General features: G+C 46.4%; 1 protein-coding gene across 1 annotated transcript in view; it reads left to right on the top strand.

The window, feature by feature from the left end:
* The first annotated feature begins 12,128 nt into the window (after positions 1-12,128).
* Positions 12,129-26,243, top strand: part of NEURL1B (neuralized E3 ubiquitin protein ligase 1B) — a 33,289-nt gene continuing 19,174 nt past the window's right edge. The window contains exon 1 of the mRNA XM_017822988.1: positions 12,129-12,216. Within this exon, the coding sequence (XP_017678477.1) occupies positions 12,186-12,216 (31 nt within the window). The 5' untranslated portion in view covers positions 12,129-12,185. The remainder of the gene's footprint in view (positions 12,217-26,243) is intronic.

Genomic DNA, 26,243 nt, shown 5'->3' with positions numbered 1-26,243 from the left:
TGCTGCTTTCTCTTTTCTTCACATAAAGCTCTTCAGTAACAAAGTGCACTGCAAGAATGGGTCCTTTCATTCAGGATAGATGGGGTTTTAAAATACACAAAGTGAATTCCTGTTCATAGGAAAATCAATGACAGGTTTTCAGTTGATTTTATCTGAAAACTCAGTGCAATTATTACACTAGTAAAACCCAGGCCAAGGAATCCCCCCAGTGAGACGAGCTAGAATAGGTGCATGATGAAGAAAGCTGTCTGCCACAACCAAGGGACTTGGAGCCACATATTTCCTTGCCAGCATGAAGCTGGCCCAAAGGGAAAAGATGAACTAGCTGGAAGATACAGGGATTGAACGCCTCTCCCATGCTCTGTCCGTCAACACAGCTTTCCTTCAAGAAGCTGCTGGAGCCGATAACTGCAGAACTTCTGCCACAACCTCTGAGATCTCTGAGCTGGCCGAGCCACACAGAGCCTGGTGCCAGTTCACTTACATGTACCTCCCCATGCCTTAGCACATCCAGGGGCAGCAGCACCTCTCCTGGATCCATCCCACCACATGTGCACACAGCTGAGGTGTCCCAGCATCACCCCATACATCAGCCCAGGAAGCTGTGCCCTGAGTCCATGTCCCTCCCTGGCCAATGTCACCAGCCTCCTCAGGAAGCTGTGGCTCACCTCCCTGCTCTGGATGTGCTGCCACTGCAATGGGAGAACCTATAAAAAACCTGACAGAAATATTTTATAGATATTGCTTCTTGAGCAGGTCTCGTTTTCCTCATAAGTCTGTGTGAGATGCTTTGAAAATTTGTTTTCCAGACCTTACTGGGCCCTTCTCCTGAGAAAGTCAGCTGCCAGGATTGCATGTCAGCTTGGGCACGTGTTAGCTGCTTTGGAAAAGCCAGGTCACTGTGCTACCTCTTGCCTTGTGCAGTGACGTGCCAGTGTGGTCCTCGTTTGTGAGCATGCAAAGCCTGTGATGAGATTCAGCCTTTTCAAAGGGAAAGGTTGAATGTCAACCCCAAATTCTGGTTCTCTGGTGCCACAGAAGAAAAGCTTTAATGTCCTACTGAGTTTTGTAACATCCTCATCATCTGAAATTTCTTTGAGGCCAAGCCCAACTTGGAGGCGTAATGAATTCAGCGTTCTCCCTCTATTAGACAGCTCTGATTTCTGCGGTTTTGTAAACATCCCCAAAACCACGTGGTGCTGTAGTAGTTGTCTTTCAGCTGCCTATCTCAAAATGCCTCTCAAGGGAAGAGAGAAATCCTGTATCCCACTCCAAGTCTCAGAGGAAAAGACATAGAAATTCAGACCTTAGATTTGTATATGGGAAAAAAAAGTGAGACACAGGTGTAGAGTGCAAGCTCAGTCTTGAGTCCTCACTGGGACACAGCCCTCTGAGGGGGGTGCATCCTGAGGAGATGGTCCTCCTGATGGTACCATGAGGAACCTGAACCTTCAGACAGGTTCCTTTCTGCACAATCCTGCACAGAGGTGGATGAATGCTCTGCCATCAGAAACTTGCAACACTGGGGCAAGATTTAGTAATTGCAGCTATTTCCCTGCTCATGGTGGTGGGGCTGGAATTAGATGGTCTTTAAGGTCCCTTCCAACCCAAATCATTCTGTGTTTCTGTGATTTACTGGAGTCTCTTTACATTCATGTTACATGATTCAAGGGTTGTTATCTCCAGTCCGAATTGTTGAGTCTCGAGTGGTTGCTTTGGTTTTTTTAATAAAAGTATCCTGTCTTTATTTAATAGCTGAGATAGCACATTCAGGCCAGTATCTCCTGGGAAGTCTCTAAAATTGGCAGCTAAAAAAACCCAGTAGAATTTAGGAATTACTGATGCTTTATAGAAGAATTACTGATATTTATAGAACACAGATATACATTTAATTTGGAGACAATCGTGCAGATGTAGCAGATCTTGGCAATTGTTTCCCCCCCTTTTTATTTTGCTAATAAGAACACATAGAAACAAGAGGGTCATTTATTAGAACTTTCTGGTTTTTTCCTTATGTGGTCTCCTAACTGTCTCCCAAAAGCACGTGGAGATCTCCACCTGTCTGTTCCTACATGCTGAGTGTGCAGTTCCCACTGTGGTGAATCAGCCAGACCTTCCCACCAGTCATTCTGCAGTGGTTAAAGGTTACTGGTTACAGTGGAACCACCTTTGGGTTTTATCTCTCCACCCAAGCTCCACCCAAGCTCCAGCACCTTTTCCCCATAACGGGGATGCAGAGGAAAGGCTTGGCTGGACCCATGGGCAACATCAGAGGAAAGGGAAGGATTGAAACTTGTCCCATTTCTGCCTTTCTGCCAGGTCTGCAAGGTGAGCAGTATGAAATGGTGCCCTTAGACTTGAATGTGTGCAGAAACTTTGATCCTGCTGTCATCCATGTTATGTCCAAGGGAGCTATATCTGGTTTTACAGTCCTTCTGAGAGATGAATCAGTTGTTTCTTGGAAGGGTTATTATTGTTACTATGGTTATAGGTGAGCACACAGTCCCAGACACGTACTGTGAATCCCTGCTGAGTTGGTGCTGGGCTTTAGAGAACAAGACAGGCCCTGCCCCAGAAAGCTGCCTGCCCTTTAGGTTCCTGTCAAGGTATAATTTGTTTTTCATTACACATGAGCACTTCTACAAATTTCTGCACCAAGCCTTTTTGACAAAAGGTCTAACCCGAAGCCTCTTGCAGGATTTTTTTCAATTAAACCAGCTACTATGATTTTTTTCATGGCAGGGGAAGCAGGAACCCTCTAGGCTACCTGCTGCAGAAGAAAAACCAGGCACCATATGCAATGTAACTCTTGCTTGCTCTATCTCAAAAATGCCGAACTCTGGGAGAGAATTCGTCCCACCAAACGCCCACTAAGCACATTTTTTAAATCTGGTTTCTCAGCCTTTCAGGAAAGGAGAAGCAAAATCTAGCTATGTTCTTCTTGCCTGCTGGAACTGGGCCCCGTTTCATGAAATTAAATGGCTAAGGAGGAAAAAAATATATCCAAGGCAAAGATGCTATTCTCAACAAAGGGAACAGTATATGCAACAGCTTCTGCAGCATTCCTGCAACATGATGTCTTTCCCTGCACAGTTTCAGTTAGGAATTGATTGTCTAAACAGAGAATTGCTCGATTCAGAAAGGCTTAAGGCACACTTCATGAACTGTTTGCTAAGAGGATGAATAGATGGGCATGTGTGTATATAAATCTATAAATCATGTCTTGTTCTGCCCCAAAGAGGACAGCTGAGACTGTATTCTTTGTCACTTGATTTCATGTTCTCAGGGCTAGGGATAAAGGCAGTAGTGTTTCACACATGGGGTCAGGAATCGATGCTGCAGCTCCGGAAGGACAATCTGTGGAAAAGAGGAGATAACATTTATTGTGAAAGCTAGAGCTCACAAAGGGAATAACAACATTCATGCTGCTCTGATGGGTTCACAGTTAAGGGAAAGTTTGGTTAGTGTCTCTCTTTTGGGTTCTCTTCTATTCCAATGGGGTTTTTTTCCAAGCAATGCACAGGTTCTTGTTTGAAACCCTGGGTGTTTGGTGGCACTGCTGCTGTAAGTTGTTGCTGTCCATCCCAGACCCTGCACTACCATGCCCATTGTTGCTTCTTCCTGCCCTTCTGCTCAGGGATGCTCTGCTGTGTTTGTGCTGATTTGGCTGGATTTTTGGCCAGGCTTTGCCCCCCTGGCGAGTTTTGGAGTGGGGGGTGCTGGTGGTGGGAGTTGGTACCAACTTTAGAGCTGAGAGAGGCGCTGTAGAAGGGCCCTGCAAGTACCTGTGCCATGACCAGGGGTCCTCTGGGAGATGCTCTGAGCAGGGAGGGGAGGGTTCAGTAGCCAGTTGCCCTGAGGAACTACCACATTTGTCCCCCAGAGAGCCCTCCTGCTACCCAAGCCAGTGGCCTTCATGGAGCACAGGGGTACCAGTAGAAATGATGCTCTTCAGGGGTCCCTCGTTGGAGCAAGTTGGAGGGGGAGCCTACAGCAGGGGCAAACCTGAACCCCTCAGCCAAAGACCTGTTTTCTGCCAGCTGAGGCTGTGCCTGGGGGGCATCTCTTCTAGGAAGGCCCCCGGAGAAGAGTTGTTAGACCACATAGCAATCCCTACAGTGCCTGTGTGAGCAAATGTGAACCCCAGGCCAAGAGCAGGCTGTGGGACATCCTGAGCCTGCTCTCGTACCAGTTTGGGTTCTGTCCATGAATCCCTATGGGCAGTTCTGTGATGCAGGCAAATGCCATGGTGACTCTGTGTCCCTGGGTGAAGCAGGGTGGGATGTGACTCCTTTGCTGAGCGTGGCGTGTGGGCAGCGGGGGCGAATGGGGGCATCGGCGCGGGTCTGTGGCAGTGAGGCAGGCACTGATCTCACCGTAACCAGGAGCACCTTTGGAGAGACACATGAGAGCTTTGACTCATCCCTCGCCTGGCCTGCGCTGGGTGCACTGAATGGAATGCAGGAGGTGTGCAGAACAAAAGGCTTTGCTCGTTTCTATGTGGATGCTCCATCCGCCTCGCCGGCCGCTGTGTGCGTCTTTCCTCTGAGATGACGCACTGGGGATGGCTGAATACAGTCCCCTGTGTGGCCCTGGCATGGCAGGTCCAGCTGAGCAGAGGTGCAGGGTTTTGGTGGGCTCTGCTCTGCCCCGGCCCATGAAATGCTCTCCCACAGCCCACCAGGCAATAGCTTTGTGCCTGGATAGCTGGCACTGCAGCATGGGCATCCCCTGGGCATAGAGCTTCTTGCTTACAAATTAACTACAAGCCATCAAGGGTCAACTCCCTTTTGCTATATTATGCATGAAAAGATTGAGAAGGTCAAGCAAGAAGTGAAAGATGCTTTTTCTTTAATAGTTTTCTGCACTATCCAGTATCCCTGTGCCTCCTCTTCCTCTTCATTTCAAGAGAATAACTCCTAAGTAGAAACTTAAGAAGCTGGTCCCATATTTAGAAGGTCACAGAGGCAATATACATGGGATTTGTTTTGTTTTGGTTTGGTTTTCCCATGAGCTCCTAAGATGTAAAATATTATCAACTACTGCATTTAAAAGTGGCCTTTCAGTCATTGTCCTGTCTGGGGAAATCAGTAACAGGTGAGAGAGCTCGAAGCACAGGCAGACGTCCTCCTCTGTTTGTGTTTCTCACTTGTCATCTGTTCCCCAAAGAGCTCCCAGAAGTCAACCAATTCTGTCTGCCTGCTTTGTCTGTTACAGAGACCTCTCTTCCTTCACTAGGAAAAAAGTTGGTCTTTAGTCAGCCCCAGGAAAGGCCAGTTATCTACCCCAGCTTTGCCTTGGCAGCAGCATGCTGCTTTTCAAAGAGCTCAGAAGAAACCCTCCTGCCAGCAAATGTAGGTAGTACTTTTTTCATTTCTTCTGGAGAAGTTTCTTTTTCTTTTTGGAGAGGATTTCTCAGTCTCCAAAAATCTGTCATGCGGTGTTTGTATTCCATAAAATGCATCCTCCTTGCCTATAGAAATACTGCTCCCTGCTAATCCCAAACCAGTGACTGTGGGAATGGTGCTGACAAAGTCAGACTCAGCAAGCTGAAGGGAGTGGGATAGATCTGGAAATGGGTACCAGCTCTGCTCCCTGCCCAGTGACCCTCTGCTAAATATGGGTCAGTTTATATTTACCAGAAGCAGAGGGAATGGAAATCTTGGGGGGAGGTCAGGAGTAACTGTTGCAGATGTTAGGCTCTGGGTTTGTTTATTTGGATCTCCCGAGCACACTCTGATCCCAAACTTTTCCGCTCTGACGAGTGGGACTGGGTAAACTGATTCTGGTATTTTAGTCCAGCCTGAAGTGACAAGTATCCACAGCTCCTGATTCACACGCACTTCCACTTCCTCCATGGTGGCTGCTCATCACCACGTGCATTCTGGGAGTTTCCTCAAGGAGAAAGGGAGATTCCCCAAGGAGAAGGGGAAGGGGAGAGAATTTTTCTTGAGGGTTCTTATTCATCCTGTGCACATCAATGTTTATCAGAAATTATGCTCATTTTCCAAAGAACCCCAGTTTGCAAATCTCTAAGTTTCCCATGGCACTTCCTGTCTATCATGTTTCATTATCCCAAATTAGCCTGTGATTGGTATCCAGCACCTAGAGACTGTATCCTGGTAGTTCTGACAGTACTTCCCAAGATCAGCCTGTTGCATCGGAAAGAAAGTCCTTCTGATTCCCTTCCCTTATTAAAATAATAATTTGCACTTATGTAATGTTCTTCAGATCTCCTGGGTGAACATTAGCTGACCCTGCTGTAAGACACAGACAAGTTTCTGCTCTGCAGATGAAGGAAGGAAGGCAGAAGGTCACACAGCAAAGCAGGAGCAGAGCTCAGACTGTAATTCACAGAACTGCTCTTTCCCTCCTGCTCCAGGCACTGCTGCACGGCACTAACAGTCCAAATTAAGAGATTATAATGCATAATCCATACTGGTGTGCCAAGAATTCTCTAAATCATATTACACTGTCACATAAAATGATGACTCATTTGCTAACACAGCCCACAACCAGTTCCTTTATGTTAAAATTACGTGGACAAGACTGGATTTAAAAGGAAAAAGGAGAGCTTGTTGTGTATGTAGTGAATGCTGAGTTATAGATGCTTTCATGGATTTTATTTTGGCTGATGCTGAAGGAGCATTTGTGAGCCTGTTTGTTGACAGTGGTGCTTGGGACCAGAGATGCTGACATTCCACTAACAATAATAGGAACTGCCTCTGTTTGTTTCTAAATTGGAAATTCTTCCTTACATGGGCCCAACCCACCCTCCACCCCCGTCAAAGGAAAGGGCATTCGTCTGGGACTGGCAGATGGAGCATCTCCCAGCAGAGCTGGTGCCTCTGGGCTGCAGGGCTGGCCCTGTGCTTAGTCACTGCCAGAAGCCCCTGTTCTCCCCATACCTATGGAAAGGGGGCAGAGAAAGCACAGCTTATCTAAAGCAGTTCATAACATGGCAGAACAATCAGCCCAACTACACTCTTCCCAGGAAAAGATGCTTTCACCGAATCTCCCCGTTGATGCCTTTCTTCTCTCTGTTGGCTCTGCTCTCCTTGCTCCTCCCTGCATCATCATCCTCCTCACTGCCACTCTGGCTTCTGCCCCTCATGATGGCCTCTGCTGCTGTTTGGGGACTGTGTTATTACACTCCCCAAAGCCATTTGGGATGTGGCTTGTGCGAGCGACACTGAGCTGTGTTTTGCTGCGCTGTGGTTTCACCATTTCCTTTTCGTCTTTCTGCCGGGGCTTTAATTCCCGTGGCTGAGGAACTGGTTGCAAAATCCTTTTTGCCAGGAATGCCCACATGTTCTTCAGCTGAGAGTTGTTCTGGCATCTTGTCAGAGATTGCTTTTCCATACCCTGCATGGCTGGCACATGTCATAGCCACTTGCTGCACTTTGAATAGAGAAGGCTTTCAGGGCAGATGGTCACTGCTTCTTTTGAAGCCACAAAGGGCTTGTTTGACCATTGGACATGTCCATCTCTGCAGACTTCCTTTCCCTGTCTGCCTCAGATCCCATGGGTCACCTCTGGCCCAACACCATCCTGGCCTATATTCCAGAAAATGTAGTTTAATCTCCACAGCTTTGGGTAAATAAGCCTCAGCAGCCAAATCTCCAGCAGGCAGTAAGGACTTGGATCAGGAAACAGCTTCAATTGCTGCGTAGTCAAGGCCAGTTCAAGAAGCTCTTTGGAAGATTTTCCTACTGTTGTGCTGGAAGCTCCTGCTTCCCTTCATTTCTTAGAGACAAAAAAAAGTAAGAATCAGTTTCTGTGCGTGACCTGCAGAGACCCTGAGCATCCTGTGCTAGTGCTGAGAGCAGGGGAGGGAAGTAATTGCTTTCAGCAGTTGGGAGGCGTGGGTGGCAGGATGGCTTTGCGCGGTGCTGGAGGACGCTCCGTACATGCATCCCTCCTAAACAAATACCTCTTTAAATGTGTATTATGGGGATTCAGGGAACAGGTTTTTTTTTTTTTTTCCTTACTCCAAGTAGGAGAGAGGCTTATTAGTACTCTCCTTCCATAGGCAAGGTGCGGAGGCTGGGAAGTTGTGAGACAAGTAACATTTGCTTTTATCAGTCAAATCTACTCTCTCCTGGACAGTCATTTCAGCCAGAAATACAAGGAAAGGAATACAAGGTGCTGTCAGAGGCATGGCTGCTATAGGGGAAGCACATAATACTGTTCAGCACAGCTACGGAAATGAACTTGTGTCAGTAGGAAGGAATTATTTCTGTGACGCTGCTTGATGCATCCATGCTGGATAAGTACCTGTTGAAGAAAATGAGTTCTATACCACTGATGTCCATGTCAGAGTAACTGCACTCTGTTGGACATGGTATTTGGATGCTGGAAGAGCCTTTTTTCAGTGAGTTTTAGAACTGCAGTATCTGAGAATTCCCAAGGGAGCTCCAGCTAAGTAGGGGAGGGAAAGGGAGGTTTCAAGGTGAGATATGATGGAAGGGAAAAAGGTTTGGACAGTTTCAGAGCTCCAGACAGATGGAGCTGAAAGAGAAATGGATGCTCTAAGCATCTACTCAGATTTAGAGTCACAGAGAAAGGAAAAAAAGCAGACCTGAAGGTGCAGGGGTGTGAAATGGGAGCAAGAGCTGACAGCCCTAGGCTGTGGAGCAGGGTTAGACACAGCTCTGGAGGGAAATGTCTGCAAGCAGCAATCTGGTCTTTGGTAAAAGACAGATAAATCTGGGAAGTCCACAGGTTTTCAGTGGAGCTCAGCTGTGAACAAGATGGAACTGGCCAGTTTGAGAGCAGAGGAGTAAAACTGGTGCTTGCTGGGAGGCAGCCAGGAGCAAGGGTGACTCTGCGGGCCAGGGAAGGTGCATCCCACCCTGAGCTGGGATCAGGGATCAGAGGAGACAGCTCTGCTTAAGCCCAGGAGGGCTCCCTGCCCTGATGGGAAAGACAGACAGGTTTTTCAGTGTTTTATCTCACTGTTGCTGAAAGAGCTGAGTCTGTCATTATTTATTGCCATCTGTTAGAGAGACAAGAATGGCAGCTGCTAACAGTGATACCTTACATCTCATAATGTCTTTCATCCTCCAAAACTCGAGCCCCCCAGGGATTTACAAAGACAATGCAACCAATCTGATTCCATAAGAAGAGTTTCTCCTTAGGCTGGTATCAATCAGTGGAAATTTAGCTGTTCCTTGTAAACTATTTGCATCTCTGGGAACATTACATTTATACAAATGTGTTTATATGACCGCTAACAGGCAGCACAGCCCAAAACCTCGTGAGAGGTCTGGCCTGTGCAGGTGCTTATAGGAAGGCTTGTATCAGATACCTGTTGTGACGAACCTCAGGTGGAATTCATCACATTTTTGATTCTGAAAGAAATTTGTCTCTCTTTTTTTATTTTTTTGGTCCCATATTTTAAAGGCCTGGGTACACATCCATGCACAGTAAGATTTAGAGGTGATTATAGTGATCTGGGAAGCAGATGTCTGACATCAGTGTAGTACACAATGACTCCCAGAGACTTTTTCCCTTGCATGGGAAAAAGTATCCTGATCATACTCCACTAATCTCACTGAGATGAATTTGTTATGAGGGGCACTAGAAAATGCAGAGCTGCAGAACAGTGGCTGCATGTGTCCAGTCCTGTGAGTTGGATCCAACACAGTCAGTGTTTTGTGGCTCCTCTGTTCCACAGCTTTGCTCCGGAGTCGGCTGATGGCCGACAGATGACCTTGTACGTGTTTCCTGGGTTCCTTGTGGCTCGGTTCCATCACTTATGAAATAAGGATAATGTCACTCACCTTGTCTGCAAAATGGTTTAAGATCTAGTAATAAAAAATACCAGGAAGGAGCTTAGGTGATATTACTATTTTATATCTATGAGAATGCAGATACCAAAGCAAATTACACCCGTGTGCAGGTCATTCTGTCCCTTGAGGGGGAGAGAGGGAAGGGGATTTCTTAAGGAGCAGCCATCTGCCAGGCTTACAGAATAAATTACTGGAGTGTGTTATCAATAGTTATCAAAACTTGCTGGAGCGGAAAGAATTTTAAAATGCTAATGAGGTTTCATTTGTGGAGCCTTGGTTGGGCCAGTTGGTTTCCTTTCTGCATTTCTCCAGACTGACTTTGCACTGCCTTTCAGTTCCGGCTTGGTGTCCAGTTCTGGCTTTCTTGTACTTTCTCAGTGTGGTTTCTAGAGAGAGTGAAATCATCCTCGCTGAACTGTTTCTCATGCGTATCATTTTGCATTGTGTGGAGCGGGTTATTTTAACAAACTCTAAATTTTTACAATGCCAAGAAGTAGGAGCGTTGATTGCATTCCTGGAGGCTGCCTCCATGTCCCAAGGATGTGCATTTCCATTTTATTGTCTTCTATTTTTACCTCATTTTGGGGAGGAGGAAGGGCTGGAACACCCTTGGGACAGGCAGTGACTGTCTGTGGGATGGTGTGGCGGCAGTGTGGAAGGAGGGACACGGGCAGATCCTGGGGAGGTGGCACCCAGCCCACACGTGGCACACACATGAGCTGCCCTGACAGCCCCTGGGCAGCCGCAGGGATCCAGCTGTGAAGAACCCCTGCTGCTGCCTCCGGCTTTTGAAGGCTCGTTTAAGCCCTAAAATAACAACTGCCACTCCCTGCTGAGGGAAACCAGCCGGGATTAGCTGAAGCCTCCCATTCCCTGCTGTCTAGTGAAACAAGGACTTTCCCCTCTATGTAAATAGGGTGACATTGCTGCCCTCCCCTTCTCCCTGAAGGGGAGCTCTGTGCTCCAGCGCTCTCCTCCTGCTCTCTGACAGCTCCTGCCCATGGTTTACAGCTCAGGGCACCAAAGGCAGTGGGAGACATGTGCTAACCCAAGGAGACAGCAGATGGGTGCAAGAGGTTTTAAGAACAGCTGCTGGTGTCTCATTCAATAATCCCATTTTTAACAAATCCATATGATAGCAAAAAATACTGGAAATTAGGTTTTTCTGTCCTCTCTCATCTCTTGAGCCACACTTGACCTGTTCAACATGATCTAGGGATTAAAGGCTTGTTATTTTAGCTCCTCTACAATAGATCAGAGTCTGAACTCTGCCAGGCTATTGAGCCTTGACTGTTCTTTGACTCTCCACTTCTTTCTAGCTTTTTTTTTTGTGTATGTGTGTCCCAGGACTTGTGATAGTCCACAGATGTGACTTCTGCTAAGTGACACAGTGGCTTTTTCTAATCACTGTGCACTGTGGCATCAGCCCAATGTGTTGGTTGCAGCACGTTTTGTAGCCCTGAGGCTCCCAGTTCTCCAGTCTTAGAACTATGGAAGCTGCCTCAGAGAGGAAAGGCTTGGCAGCATCGCTCCTCAGCATCATCACCCCTCGGCAGCATAAGTGTGGCCAGGAGGAGGAAGGAAACCCTTACTCTTTTCTAATGGGGCTATAAACATATTTTTCTGTCTGAGGTCAGAAGGGAGAGAAATTGTGAAGCCAATATTGTCAATACTGCACTGGAGGTTGTGGGCTGAGGTGTCTTTCGTCACTGTGCCATTGCCGTGCTTCAAACTAATCACGCATTTGCCAACACAACACTCCTGCTAATTCCCTCAATTCCCAGGTGGGGAAGTCGTGTCACTGAGATGCAAAGTGGCTTATCCAAGGTCACCCGTAAGGAAATGACACGGAGGGAGAGAGAGCTCGGGCTTACCGACTCCTACGGTTTCCCACTGCAGCTGGTACCCCTCGGGAAAGTGTTGCTGATGGACAGGTGTGCCCTGAGGGTACCGCTGGATGCTCTCCAAACCACTGGTTTTGCTACGGAGGGAAGAAGATTTATTTTTTTTCCTAAGAGAGAGAAGCAAAAGGTCTGTCTGGGGGTCAGCGAGCGCTCTGGAGAACAGCCGGGCCCCTGTTTGCCCAAACCCCGGCTGGCAGCTGCTCCAACAGATGCCAGCGGGTGTTCGCCGGAGCGCCGCACCCCCGTCACCGCCCCGCGCAGGGCGGGTTCCCGCAGCCCCCGGGCACCCCGGAGAGGCAGCGGGGCAGGCAGAGCAGAAGGGCAGCGGCATCCCGGGCTCGGCCGCGACTCGGGCGGGGCGGGCGGGGAGGGACCGCGGGGCGGGTCGGGGGCGGGCGCGGAGCGGCGGCGGGAGGCGGGCGCTGTCCATGGCCCTGCGGAGCTCCGGGCGGCCCCGGGCTCCGCCGCGCCGCCGAGCGAGCGAGCGATGGGCAACACGGTGCACAAGACCCTGGCAGGTACCGGCGGGGGCCGCGGGGGCAGCGGGGCGAGGGGCGCGTCCTGCCCCGGGGGATGCTGCGGGCGGGCGGGGGGAGCCGAGCAGGGGCGGGCGGGCTGTGCCGAGCCCCCGGTCCGAGCCCCCCGCGACCCTGCGGAGCGGCCCGGGCGAAGTCGAAAATTTCAAGGGTTTTTTCGAATATGATTGTTTTCAATGACCCGCGGCGGGCACCGGGGGTGATGCTGAGCGCGGGGCACGGCTGCGCCCACGGGGGAGCCACGGGCGCGGGTGAAGTGGGGCTGGTCCCGCAGCTGAAGCGGCGATCCCCAGCCCTTTGGCCGAATCCTCTGAGGGGCTTTCTGTTTCATTTTCCCATCCTTTTTTTTTTTTTTTTTTAAATGGAACTTTTTAATGTGGAGAGACCTTAGTCGTTCGGAGTCGCCAGAAGAAAATTGTTTGAAATGAGGTCTGAAGTGTTTGTTGGGCTACACTGGTTTTTAAACTGCCTTTTAGCGAATTCTGCTCTTACGCGAGAGATTTACAGATTCTTCTCCTTTGCAAGTTCATAACTGTGGAGCTTTTCCCCCCCTCAGAGAATCTGTGCATAATAAAAGCAGTTGGTCTCTATAGAATCAACAGTGTTGAATTACTGAGCCCTTGCCAGGCTGTATCTTCAGCTAGTTTGCTTTTCTTTTCTGCTCTTGCAGAGCTCCTGCATTGCATCCTTTGTACTTCGGGCTCCCATAAATAAAAAGGGTATTATTAAACTTATTTAAAGAAGCAGGAGGACCTATTGAACACATACACATGCCTCCCTGCAATCAGCCAGGGAGCTGAATATAGAAATAAAGAGAGGAATAGATTTGCATTTGGATGTGCCATATATTGTCTTTGTAAAGAGAGGGTGCCTGGGACCTTCAGGGCACAAAAGAAAGCTGCTAAGCTTGTGGTTTAGCTATGAACCAGTGATTAGATTTCTAGTTGCATCTCCTCTCATTCTCTAATACATTTAAATGGGACATTAGCTCCTTTCACAATAAGGAAGTTTTCATTTTATTAAATACTTCACCAACTGGCAAATAAAGGCATTGTAAGGAGTGCATGACCTTGGAGAAAATTCATTTTGTGGCTTGGCTTTTCAGCTAGAAGCAACAGCAAAGGGCACATGCTAAAAACCTGGGGGAAAAAAAAAAAAAGCCAGGGAAATATCCTTGGGTCAGGAGAGGTTACCTCGATGGGGCTAGAACTTCCCAAAGAAAAAATATCTGTACCTGCTGGGACGTGGGATCTAGCTGTGAGCTCTGTTCCAGAAGGCTGAGAGTTGTATCAGCCGTTCTGCCTAGTGCTAGAACAGTCTCTCCTGAGCAGCCTTCACATGCTCAGCCTTACACACGTGAATTTAAAAAAAGGGATGACATCAGCTGCACCGCAGCTCTGTGATTCAGGAGTTCCTCGCGGTGCTTTCAAAAGAACTTCCTAAAAAAGAGGAAAAGTTTGATGGAGAAAAATGAAGGCTTGATTTATGTAGACCTCCCAGCTCAAACATTTGTTCTAGTGGCCTAGAAAATCTCTGTCCTGTCCTGCCAGGTGGAGACTGTCTGTAAGGATCTCTTCGCTGGGGATAGTCGATTTGCAAACATTTGTCGAATTGCGCAAGGCAAAGCTATGCAGGACACTTGAACGTCTTTGCTAATGTGCTGGATGATGCTGAAAATGTGTCTTTTCCCCAAATTCAGCTGCTGTTCTGTTTTTACAGAGTAACGACTGTCAGAAGCAGCTGTTAACCTGTGGCTGCAGAAGAGCTTTTGGATGTTTGTATTTTTGAAGTTTATAAATGTATTTTGTCGGGTTGGACCCAATTCAGCAATTTTTCACATTGATGTGCTCAGATGAATTGTTTGGCTTTTGTTATCCAAATGTCATTACAGGGAGAAGCAGGTTTAGAACTGTTCTTGGAACAGACTTTTTGAAAATGATAAAGTTTTTCCGGAAGACTGAATTGTTGGATGAAATTCTATTTATAAATGCTAGAGCTGTTTAAAATTACTCAAAGATCATCAGTCAGAATTACATCTTTCCTCTTCTTGGTCCAAAATGCACCTCTTTCTTCACCCTGGCAGACTGAGCAAGGCACTTTCACTCTCATTTTGACTAACAGAGAAATTGCTCTCCCCTGATCCATAGGCTGAAGTAACTTATTAATAAAAACCAAACAACCAAACCAAACATCCCCAAACTAAAATTTGCTTACTTGTGTTAAATTGATTCACTGTAGAATAATTTTTGTTGTTCACCATAAATAGCTTAAGGTGGAAAAAGGATTTTCTGGCTCCTGGAAAAGCCAAACAATCAACAATTCTGATTTTATATAGAAATACTTTTTTCAAACAGTGGAATTCAATTTTAAATTCTACTGAACGTATTTCAGCTCATTTTTATCCCTAAATTTGTTCAAATGTTTTCTGTGCTTGTTGCATCTTTAAATTCTTGCACAGCTTCATCCTTTCTCTCCACATTTCCATGTAATGATACGAGAGCACACGCTATCGGTGCCGGAGAAATTTGTGTCGGGAGCTTGGGAAACTTGTGTTTGCCAGGTATCTGATGGTTAACGCACAATGGGTGAAGGCTTTGTCAAATTAACAGCAAGGTTCTAACCAGAGTGCTATTGAAATGAGTAATAGGCTGTGGCTAATGAAAGGCAGCTTCTATATTTGAACGGATTGAGGAGGCATTTGAATGGAAAAGAGCTGAGATGTGTCAGATACGCTTAACAACGGGCCTGAGGTGGTGGTGGAAATTGCTCTTATCTGGGTGACAGCTAAATGACACAGGACACATTGCTCCTGCAGCTGGCCTGACCCGGAGGGCTGAGCACAACCTTCGGGCTCCTCTGTGGCTCCTGGCGCCAGCCCATTGCCGACCCTCCTGCATCTCCAGTGGGAGGATCTTCCACTGCATCCCCAGCACATTGTGGGAATTTACACTAGGATGTCGATATTTTCTCGCCTCCCTCCCCTCACCACTCACTGCCCATTGTTTGAGGTGATTTGCAGGCAGGTGGTTAGGCAAGAGTGAATTCTTTATTACTGAGGCATGGCGTTTTCCTGTCTCCTGCAGGTGATAAAGTAGGAGTGCAGCATTGCAGCCGATGGGCAGAACCTGACCTGGCCTGCAGAGTGGGCTGGGAGGCCGTGTGGTGGTGGTGGTGGTGGTGATGGTGGTGATGGTGATGGTGGTGATGGTGGTGGGTGGGTTGCGTATGGACATGGGCTTTATGGCTTTGTGGCTGGTTACCTGCGGTGCTCCGCAGAGGGTTGCTCTGAGTTAACTCACAGGTGAGAGAGGCATCAAGCAGCACACCCCAGCATTGTGGATGGGGCTAATTGTTCCGTGCTAATTGCTGTCCTTGGCAGAGACTTTGAACAGGGTTCAGAAAATGGTTAATAGCCGGTGGGGGCACGAAGGTGCCGGGAGCTCAGTGGGGCTTCAGGACTGGCAGGTTGGGAGAGTTGAAAATTCCCCTGACCTGGCAGAGCCCTTGTATGCAGCTGTGAGGAGCTATGTCTGGGAGACTGGAACAGGCAGCAAGTGTCCCTGTGGTGCATGGCAGCTCATTGTGACAGGGTGAAGGTGGACAGCTGCTGGGGCAGGCAGGGCAGGAGGGAGGCACTCACTGGCCAAGACACAAGTGAAGGACTTTCCATTTGGGATCCAGTTGTTGATCCTGACCCAAATAGGGTCATTGGTATTTAACAAAGGAGCCAAATTCCCTATTTAGAATCTGGCTGGGATCTGATTGCAGTGCTTCTCCCACAGCCTTCCTCACAACTGCGAGGAATACCAAGTATGAGTGGCATTTGTGTCTGGTAAACACAAGGGAGAATGGGGCTTGTTCTGGCAGAAGTGACTTAGTTTCAAGAAATTATTTTGTATTCTTAAGAAAAAGGCTTTTAATAACTAATCCTTTCTCAGGGAGTCAGAAATCCCAATTTTAGACCTTCGCCAGACTGATGCTTCCATTTGCTAGGCTTTGTGAAACAGTGATGGTGGTAGGGTCCTGGTTACAGCAGAGCAACAGGAATTTACAGCTTGTGAGTAAAAGATGATGTTTCCATGTATCCCTTTTCAAAAAACTGGTTCACTTCTTTTGTAAGAAATGAGGAGCAAAGACCACGTGGTGGGAAAAGATATCTCTGCCTTTTCCAGGGGCTAAAATCTCGGCTTCAAGGAGCACTTTTGTTTAGGTTTGTCTTCTGGTCCCTCCTCCCCCTTTAGGTGCTAGTGATGAGTTCTTGGTATTGTGAGGAGTTCAGTAAATTGTTTGATTTGGCTCCAGTCTGACTTCAAGAAAACTACAAAATAACACTTCAGGTTGTTCTGGTTTGAGTGCAAAAGGTACCTGTTCAGACCAGTTTTTAGTTTGGGTTTGGTTCAACTCTGATTAACACTAACTGCAGGTGTTAATCCACTACTATTCTGCCTGTTTTTCCGCATCTTTTATGCTGTGAGTTGAAGTTTCTAGAGTCTTGTCTTGATTTTGATGACTCCCAGTGTGACCTTTGAGCAAGTGACTTTGTTGTAATCTTGCTTTGAATATAAGGAAGGTAGAAAACACTGTTTGGCTCACATGGGTATACAAGAGTTAATTAATTATGAAGGATCTTCATGAAGAAGGTCAGAGAAGTGCAAAAAATAAATTAATTCTGTGCTTCCTTAGTAGCTTTCTGCTTTTCCACTCTTGAAAAGGAAACCTGTGAAGCTGCTCAGCCCTCACTGTGATTTAGAGCTGGAACAGGTTGATCGTATGCTGAGGACTATCTTTAACCAGCCTTGCACAGTACATACCCAAAACTGTGCTGCAGCCAACTGGCACAGTTAATTCAGCGCTGCCATTGGTATCTTGGCTGCTGAGACTGGAGACACAACTGTACTCGAATCCAGGAAGGCACCACCTATCAGGACAGCATTAAATGGAGCTGTGTGTCATGCCCCATGGCCGATGGGCTGTCAGACACACACGGGATGTTGCCAAGTGTGTCATTAAAGCAACAGCTTTTTGTTCTCTCCACTGTCACGCTGGGTAATGCTGGGCAGGTGCCCTCTCTTTTACTGCTTATGCTGTAGAAAGGAATTGCTTTACTCAGAGGTAGGATATCTGGCAAACGGCACTTCCCCCCTTTTATTTCTTTAGATAATTGCTGCAGGTCAGGAGGACCTTTGTGCCACCATCTCACCCTCATGTAGATGGTGAAAATCACACCCCTAAGTCTATGTGTGTAGGCAAAACCCTTAGAGAGCCCTCACCGCAGGCAAAGGAAATTGCTGCTTCCCAGTGCATTATAATTTGACAACCTATGGAAATGCTTAACTGTGTTTAAGGTGTTTAGGCAGTGAAGTTTAAATGTACGGGCATTAATGTTTGCTTGACATGAAAGGGATGAGTCACCTTGAAGCTTATGCTCTGCTTCTCTTCCTGTTCTAGTAAGAATCCTCTTTGCATGTCATATTCAATGGCTTTTCAATTAGGAATGCAAATAAGCACCTCAGTCCTCGTTAGCTCCAGTGGATTTAGCATTCAAGCTCATTGAGTTTTGGAGTTGCACTTTCGGGCAGTCAGTGTCCTGCTGCACAGTTTGCCTTGAAAGGAAACATTTTCTTTCTCATCAGCATCCCACTGTTTACAGAGCCTATCTGTGCGGCTTGGAAGCTAAATTAAGAGCAGGCTTCCCTAAGGTGGAGCATGCACGTCACCGTGATGGATGTGGTGGGTTCGGGAGAGAAGCAGGGAAGCAAACCTGCTGAACCAGGCTGGGGTAGAGCGAGTGAGAACCCCTCTCTTGCTGGGGCGGCTGCATGTGCTGCAAGATGGGAGGAGGCCAGGTGTGATTCCCTGAAACACGTGGCAGATCCCATCTGAGTTTCCTTATGGGGAAGGTGTGTGCAATCTCCTCCATCTCTTCTCTTTGTATTTCCATGCATCTTATTTCTTATGCTGGTCTTCCTTCCCCTGCCCGGAGCAGTTTGGCGTCCTGTGCCTACCGCTGGTTCTTGCTGTGGCAGCCAAACTACAGGGCTGACTCATGACCTGCACCTTCCCTGCTCCTCATGGGCTCCTGAGCCACAGTTTTGGGGCTTTCTGGAATCAAAATACACTGTTCTTCAGACTTACCCAGAGGGCAAAGGTGTGCTCACATACTAACAAGTGCAGAAACAGATGGGAGCCCGAAGGGCTGTTGGAAAGGACCTGGCTCCGTGTTGTATCTTGGGGAAGCTTTTCTTGGGACAGCTGGAGGAAGTTTTGCTGTAGGAGGATTTCCATACTTTGTTCTGTCTTCTCATTTAGGCAGCTTCTGACCCTTGCCCTCAGTGTCACTGCTCTGCTGTGTCCTGGACGGGACAGACCCTGTGCCAATGGTCCATGTCTGTTTGGTGGCCCCAGTGCCCTTAGCTTGCAAAGTCCTACCACTTCACTGAAGAGCTCTCCATCCCCCTCTTTGCATGCTGCAAATACAGCAGGACTGTCCAGAGGAATCAGCCGGAGCAGTCCCTTCCCAAGGGACCCTTAGATAAGATATGTACCCATGGGAGGACTTTTTTGGCGGGAAGGAGGTGCTGTTTACTCTGAGTTGTTCCATGTTCTGATGACGGCTGTATTTGTTTTCCCTGTATATGTTAAAAAGCATGAATCATTGGCACTGAGATGTCTGGTTGAAAGTTTTATTTCAGTGTACCTGTGCCAGCTTTTCCCTTCAGACCTGGATGCCCTGTTGTCTCAATTATTGAGTGCTGGAACATTAAATTCCTGGTATCTGAACAGTTGAAGTGGGGTTTTGGGGAGGAGTGAGGGAGGAGAAAGTGATTTCTTGCTTGTTAATTTTGTTTTCCCCTCTGTGTCCAGGGAGATATCTTCCTCTGTTTTGTGTAAGCAGGGCTTGCTTTCCATCCAGGAGCTTTTGCTCTCTCAGCTCTTTCAGACCTCTGGCAGTGGAGCAGCTCAGAGATCTCCTACTGAGAGGATCAGACTCCATTCCTTCCCCTGCTCCAGGAAAACCATGTCTTTTTTTCCTTTCTGTACCAACAGGACCAGTGTAAAGAAAGCAAATCAGAACATAAGAAATTACTTCTTGCTTGCTGCTGGAATTACACGGGAATATTCTTTAAAGAAAAAAATATTTAACTGCACTTCAAAGCTTCCCAGTGCAGCAGGGAAATCACATTTAGGATTTTTTTAAGAGCTGCTGATGCTTTGAAGGGAGAAAAATGGATGGAGTTGTGTTTATAGAGTTGTTGGCCAGATAGTTGCACTTAACAGGTTTCATTTTTGAAGTTTTCTTGTTTTGCTGTGGGTATTTACATAATAATGAGACTTTTGTCCTTTAGGAATTCTCCTGTTTTAACCGTTTTCCTGTCGTTGCACTCCTGATGGCATAATGTCTAATGGTTACATGGGAGAAAAGACCACATAAAAGCAAAGCTCTGATTTTCGTTGCTCGTGCGGCAACATGGAAGACAGTCAAGAAAGAATTTCCTTGAGCAAAAGTTTTCCATCAGGTTTCCAAATGCCAGGGAAAAAAGTTGTTTGATTTTTGCACTCCTCCATTACTCAAACATTAAATCCTCCCAAGTCCTGCCTTAAGAAGCCAAAGATAAAAGATACACTATCCCATTTGGCAGCGCAAATGAAATAATTTCACTGAAGTTTATCTTTCTTTGCTCAGCGATAACTGGCACTGTGGCAACAGCTTTTCTCAGGCTGTTATCTGGTTTGGTCTCATAGGGACACTGGCTTCTCAGCTTAGTATGTTCTGTAATTTATGGAGTGCAGTTCAAAATTATCTCCTCGGTGTGATGCTGAGGTTGAAAGCATAATTCCTAATGAGGGAAAGTTGCTATTGCTTGGGGTCTTAAACTCGACATAGTTGGATAGAGCTTTTCTTCTGGCAACAGAAAACACTTGCTGCTTGGGATCTGTCTGTTCTGGCGTCCTGATAGTGGCCAAAATTGCTGTTAAGAGGAGCAGCTAAGAGGCTGCAGCGAATTACAGTTTTTTGGGGAGAAGACAGGACCAGGATCTCTGAGTACATGCTCTCCAGAATGCAGCCAGGCAGGTTATCACCAATGCCAAGCCTTGGTGGAGAACAGTACATTGAAATATTTCTATCACTGGAGATTTTAAAGGACAAGTTTGTTATTCATCAGCTAGGAATGGAATTAGTAGAACTGGTCCCATTATGGGTAAAGGTGGGCTAGATAATCCCTGTGGGCTCCTGGCACAGCAGTATGTCCTGGAGAAACACCTCTTTGGGGGCTGTTCCATGGCAGTCCTTTCCTCAAGACACCATCAAAAACTCTTGATGACTTTGTCCCGCAGAGTGAAAGAGTTTCTAAATATGAAAACTGAAATAATTTAATAACTGGCTGTTGCTTCACTTGTAGTGATAAAGAGCATGTTCCATGCACGTGGAAGGCTTACAGATATTTCAGTATGCCAGGCATTTTGGTTGATCTCTCCTGGAAAGGAGATGTCCTCTGCAGAGTTCAAGGCAGATCTTCACACTGGCATCTGATTTGAGTCTTACATAGCAATTACTGGTGATTTGGCAGCAGCAGAACAGCACCGCTTGTGCTGCTGATGTGATCAAAGGGAGAGGGTGAGAAGGACAGATGCTTCACAAGGCAGAATTTCAAGAAAATCCATCTCAGTTAAAGTTTATAAAAACTGATCTCAGCCAACAGACCCTATAGTGTCTCTTTAAATATCCCAGCCTTGAACAGCAGTCTGGGTCATGCCTGGGGATTGCTGTTATCCAGGGATATTATGAGGGATAGGAAGAGACAGTGCAATATACAACCACAGACACACAAAGACCAAATGCTGTTAAGTATAAAAAAATCAATGTCCTGAGTCTGAATGTTGTTTCCAAAAATGTCTGAGTGGCTCAGGGCAGACTTTGATTGCAGGTTGCTTTGCCCATCAGCAGGATGGGTTGTGCTGGGCTGAGAGTGCTGGCTTTGTATGGTCTGGCCAACAGCTGCCACCAATGCAGGAAAGCTCCTCCTTCTTGGTCTTTGTCAAAGGTTGGACTTGATAGTCTCAAAGGTTGGACTCAATGATCTTAGAGATCTTTTCCAGCCTAAATGATGCTGGGATTCTGTCTTGTGGATTCAGGGATCTGACAACAAGTGCTTTATTGTAAGACCTTTCATATCCATGGAATTGTGCAGGAAGGGAGATTTTTTTCTGAAATAAGAATGCCTTCTTCCAAATTAGCTTGTCCTGCTGCTTATGTCATCCACTTTGAAAAGGGATGTGAGCATGCCAAATACCAGTGTCTGCAGAGATACTGGCAATAATGAATCTGCTGTCTGTTTGCACCCTGCCTGCTTCTAGAAGAACTTTCATGTCTAGACAAAGGATGCAGCTCACCTGCAAGGCTCATCTATCCCCTCTGTTTGTTTTGATATTGCATAGTAATTAAGAGATGAATTTATATTTAAGGGTTCCAAGAAATGCCTCTGCAACCCCAGTGTTTATGTAAGAGAGAAAGAGAAATTCATAATTTATTGAATTTGTGTGTGTTCTGCTGGGATTATTCATTGGAGGAATGTACTAAGTGATTTTTTTGTATCCTAGTAACCAACTGTGGTTGCTTTTCCATGAATAATCTTTATAGTTTAACTTGACCAGTCAAATCTAGAAGGGAAAACTCAAGTAAATTAAATTTATCAAGGCAAATAATTACAAGGCACAGATAGCTTTTTGCAGGTGAGAGAGAACAATTTTTTTTCTCCCTCATTTAACTACATAATAATCAGATTGACAGATGCTGTCTGGAGAGCCTGATTTTACCAAGCAGAACAATAGTGGAAGTTTGACTCGTTACGAACTAAACTTCAAAGCTGGATTTGTTTAACATTCATAATTAATGAATTGGTTAAAACAGTCCTTTCCTCCCTCAGTGTGATGGTTTCCAGCACTTCCTAATAGCAGTGCAGATTATTTCCCTTCTGTGGGTGCCAGGGTGGGGGTCTCCTCACAGCTCAGGGTACACAGCTCTGCCACTGGTTCATCTGCCTTACAAGGACACTGATGGTCAGTTACTAAAATTTTCTGTGAAGACATTTGTCCCTGAAATTCCAGCCCTAAGTGGAACAGCTGGAGTTTATCACTTAATAGGAGTGTTCGCATTTTTCTTCTTTAAAATTTATTTTGATTCAAAACTAGCCCCTTTTCAAAATTGTGTTTCAAGGGATCACATTTTGTTCAAAATGCTTCTTGGTCTTGGAAATATTAAAGGATAGTTTCAGAAGCAAAACAAAAATAAAAATTGGCTTCCCAGCTCCCTGGATGTGTTCCTTGTTTCTCCCACCCTCTTTGAGCACTCAGCTGGCCATCTCCAAGCAGAGGGCAGAGGTACATTCCTCCCAGAGAGGTCAAAACTGCTCCTCATTTTAAACCAAACTATTTTCAAACCATCTTTTTTGTATGCATTCCTATTTAGTAAATGTTTATACACCCGTGTGAATTAACTACACTCCTGTAAATACCAAAGTCTATGGTCACACTGGTAGAATCAGTCTCCAAACCACATCAAGCAGCCCTTAGCTGGTTGCTCAGATTTTCCTTTGAGATGAGATTAATGGTATGACCTCATTAGACAGTCCCAGAAGGAGGGAGAAGCCTTCCCTGTGTGCCTCTGGATCTTGACCATATTTTCTCCCTCCCTGATTTGCTCCCCTCCTTGTGTCCTGAACACAGCCCTGCACCGAGCACTCCTTGTTTCCTTTTTTTCCCGTGGACTAAAGGCGATGGGCAGAAATGTTGGGTAGGACAGTGCTGAGTACATTCCTGTGCTTAACATTCCTGTATTTCCCCTTTCTGTGTCTATTCCTGCGCTGAGCCCAGGCATCACTTTGGAGTGTTGCTGTTGCGCCTCTCCAGCTGTCGTTCATCACTGTAGGCTCACCCCCTCAGATCTCTGCCCTACCCAATGAACGCTTTCCCAAAGCTCTCCCTGTCTTTTTCGTAATCTTTTCCCCTGGGGCTAACAGCGGTACTGGGAGCACTGGTTGTGACTTGTTTCTCTCTGTGGCAATGAAAGAGTAGCTGAAGGGAGCGATGCTGCCTTGTAGCTCAACATTCTGTTGCCTTGGAGGGCTGTGGGGTTTGGAAACGCTCTTTCTTCAGGGAAGTGACCATTGTTGGGAGAGTTGTTTGGGTGGAGCTTGGTTGGTGATGGAGGGGTTGGGGTCAACCCCTTCTCCCAGGTAACCAGTGGTAGGATGAGAGGAAATGGCCTCAAGCTGTATCACGGGAGGTTCAAGAATTTCTTCATGGAAATAGTTGTCAGGCATTGGAAGGGACTGCCCAGGCAGGTGGTGGAGACCCCATCCTTGGAGGTGTTCAAGGAACAACTGGATGTGGCACTCAGTGCTCTGGTCTGGTTGACAAGGTGGTGATCAGTCACAGGTTGGACTTGCTGATCTTGGAGGTCTTTTTCAACCTAAAGGATTTTGTGATTCTGTGGTCAGGCACATACGAGAGGGCAGACACACCTTGCTGTGGCACACGCAGCACGTCCTCCATGGATTTGAGCCGATGGTCGGAGCTGTGCCAGGATGGACATTGGCCACTGCCATTCAGATGATTTTCAGGTTTATTTTTAGACTTCCTGAATGCAGTCCCCTTCAGCTGAGGCCAATTCCTCGATGTGCTGGCAGACAAGGGGCCGGGTGACACCTGTAGCACCCACTGTCTGATGGATTTGGGACGAGGGAAAGCCCCTGTGTGGGTCTGTTTTGATGACTTCAGGCTTTGGCATCCCTTTTTTCAGCATGTTTCCAGCTCAGAAGTCCCAGGGAGATGATGCAAGTGGGAGACACTTGGTGCCATCTATTTCGGAGAAGCAGAGGGACAACTTGTAGTTGTGCTGCTGCCAGTGTTTTATTGTGGCCAAAACCACAGAAGCTCTAAGCTGTCAACACATAATTGTGTATTTTTTTGTTTGGTAGTAAAATTTTGTTCTACAAAAAAAAAAAAAAAAAAAAAAAAAGAACCCAAAGAAGCACCCAAAGAGAAACACAGTCTTTCTCCCCACAGTTTTTCAGATGTGATTTATAGGTGTGTTTTTCTAAGCAAATCCAAACAAGGCCAGTCGGTGACTCTGAATTAGTTTGATTCTGTCAATTGAAATGAGAGCCATCTGGGTGGAAATGGGAGGGTTTAGGCAGCTGTTTATATTGTTTTATGTGGGATTTCTAAAATTTCCAATTCCATAGTTACTAAGGAGTGTGCCTTGACAGTACAGTGGGGCTTTATAGGTGTAAACGAAATATAAAGAAAACACCCCCCAAAAAATACAGCTATAATAATAACAACAACATGCAGCTCTGCAGTGAACTGTTGAGAAGGTATTGACTGAGTGTGCTGTGCTGAACAACGGTCCAAACTCCACCTTAAAAAGGTGAGAAAACAGGGTGTAAACTAGTACTTGATACCTGGGCAATTGCAGTGCTGTTTGCTCTATAATTCACACCTTTACCCCATCTTTTGGGAGTGATTCTTTCCTTCAGAGGAGGGAGCATAAAGAGGCTTTGGACATTTTCTGGCCAAAAAAAGTGGGCATTTATCTTCAACAAGGCGTGGAACTGTCCTCTTATCTCCAGATTTCTTTGTTTCACCTGCCTCTGTCATCTCTTGGCTGTGGTACCACAAAGGGAGAGTAAAGGGAGAAAAATGTTGATACTGACTTAGGTGTGCTGGGATCAAATCCCACTGGAATTAAGATTGACATGAAAGCTTAAAAGTAAACCTCTCTTGCTCAAATCTGTTTTTGTGTTGAAATAATTGAAGACATTTGAGATGAAGGAATGGGCTGAGGTCATGGTGTGTCCAGTAATGGTATGACTGTATTTTCTTTAGTTTGGACAGTTTAATGTCTTGAAGTGGGTCTTGTTTCCTCTTATTAAGTCCTGCAAATATCATGGAAAAGGATCTCAGCCATGCAGCAGCCAAGTGTTGCACAACCACCCGCCTCTCAGATTGGCTTCATAGCTTAGCAGAAAACTATGCATTTTAAAAAATTTCAACTAAGGAAAAAAGGATGCATCTTTTTTTAGTCGAATGTTTTCCTACGTTTCTGGACCAGAACTCTACTTTTTTTTTTTTTTCTGTTAAAAATGTTTGAATTTGTTTCCCAAGATGTCCTGTACTTCGAAAAAACTCTAGCTTGTTTGTCTGAACATTAACTAAAACAGCCAACAAAAAAATGTGATACTGTTGTACAGGTTGGAATGTACATGAGTTGAGTGAAGTCATCAGCTCTTCGGATGGCTTGGAAAGAGAGTTTGGCCAGTGTTAAATTTATTTGAAATCACCCTTTTGGGACAGTGTTGGCCTGAGGCATCAGCCCACCAGCGCAGGCTGGGCTCAGCCCTTTGCAGTTACCTGTAACCCATTAGAGCTCCCAGTCCCACCAGTCCCACTGGTTTCCACCACCAGTCCCTTCGTGCTTGGCCATGCCTCCAAGGAAACAAGCCTGGCACACTGGAAGAGCTGTACTTTCCCCCTGATTTAATTATAACCAGTTATTACCATCCCTTTGCCCTGTTTTGGATTCTTTACATATTGTTTTGGAAAAGCTTAGTGGAATCGCAGCCTTTGTATATATAAAATATAGGATGATTGAAGACCTGGCCACTTCTTTATTTAGCTTCCTCAGCCATGCGTTCCTCCCAAAGCATTTTCCCCTCTTGCTGCCAGATCACTGTTTAAACTGTGTGTAAATATAAAAGGAACTGTGGATACAGTTTAAAAATGCTGTACCATGTTGGAGGCAGGGCTTACTGGGAAGAAGACCTTCCTAGAGGCCTTTTCCCCCCTTGTCCCATGGTTTTGTGGCTCCCTTAGGACAGATCAGAAGCTCTGTATGGGTGCCGCTGTTAAGTCTAATGGCTCTCTGGTTGTCTATCCCTGTTTGGACTGAAATAGCTCTACTTTTAAACTGAATTCTTTCCTGTCCTTGGAGTATAGAGAAGTTGTAA

The sequence above is a fragment of the Lepidothrix coronata genome, unplaced genomic scaffold (assembly GCF_001604755.1).
Source record: "Lepidothrix coronata isolate B3197 unplaced genomic scaffold, Lepidothrix_coronata-1.0 Scaffold100, whole genome shotgun sequence".
NCBI classification, from domain to species: domain Eukaryota; kingdom Metazoa; phylum Chordata; class Aves; order Passeriformes; family Pipridae; genus Lepidothrix; species Lepidothrix coronata.
This window is presented reverse-complemented; position numbering and strand designations above follow the sequence as displayed.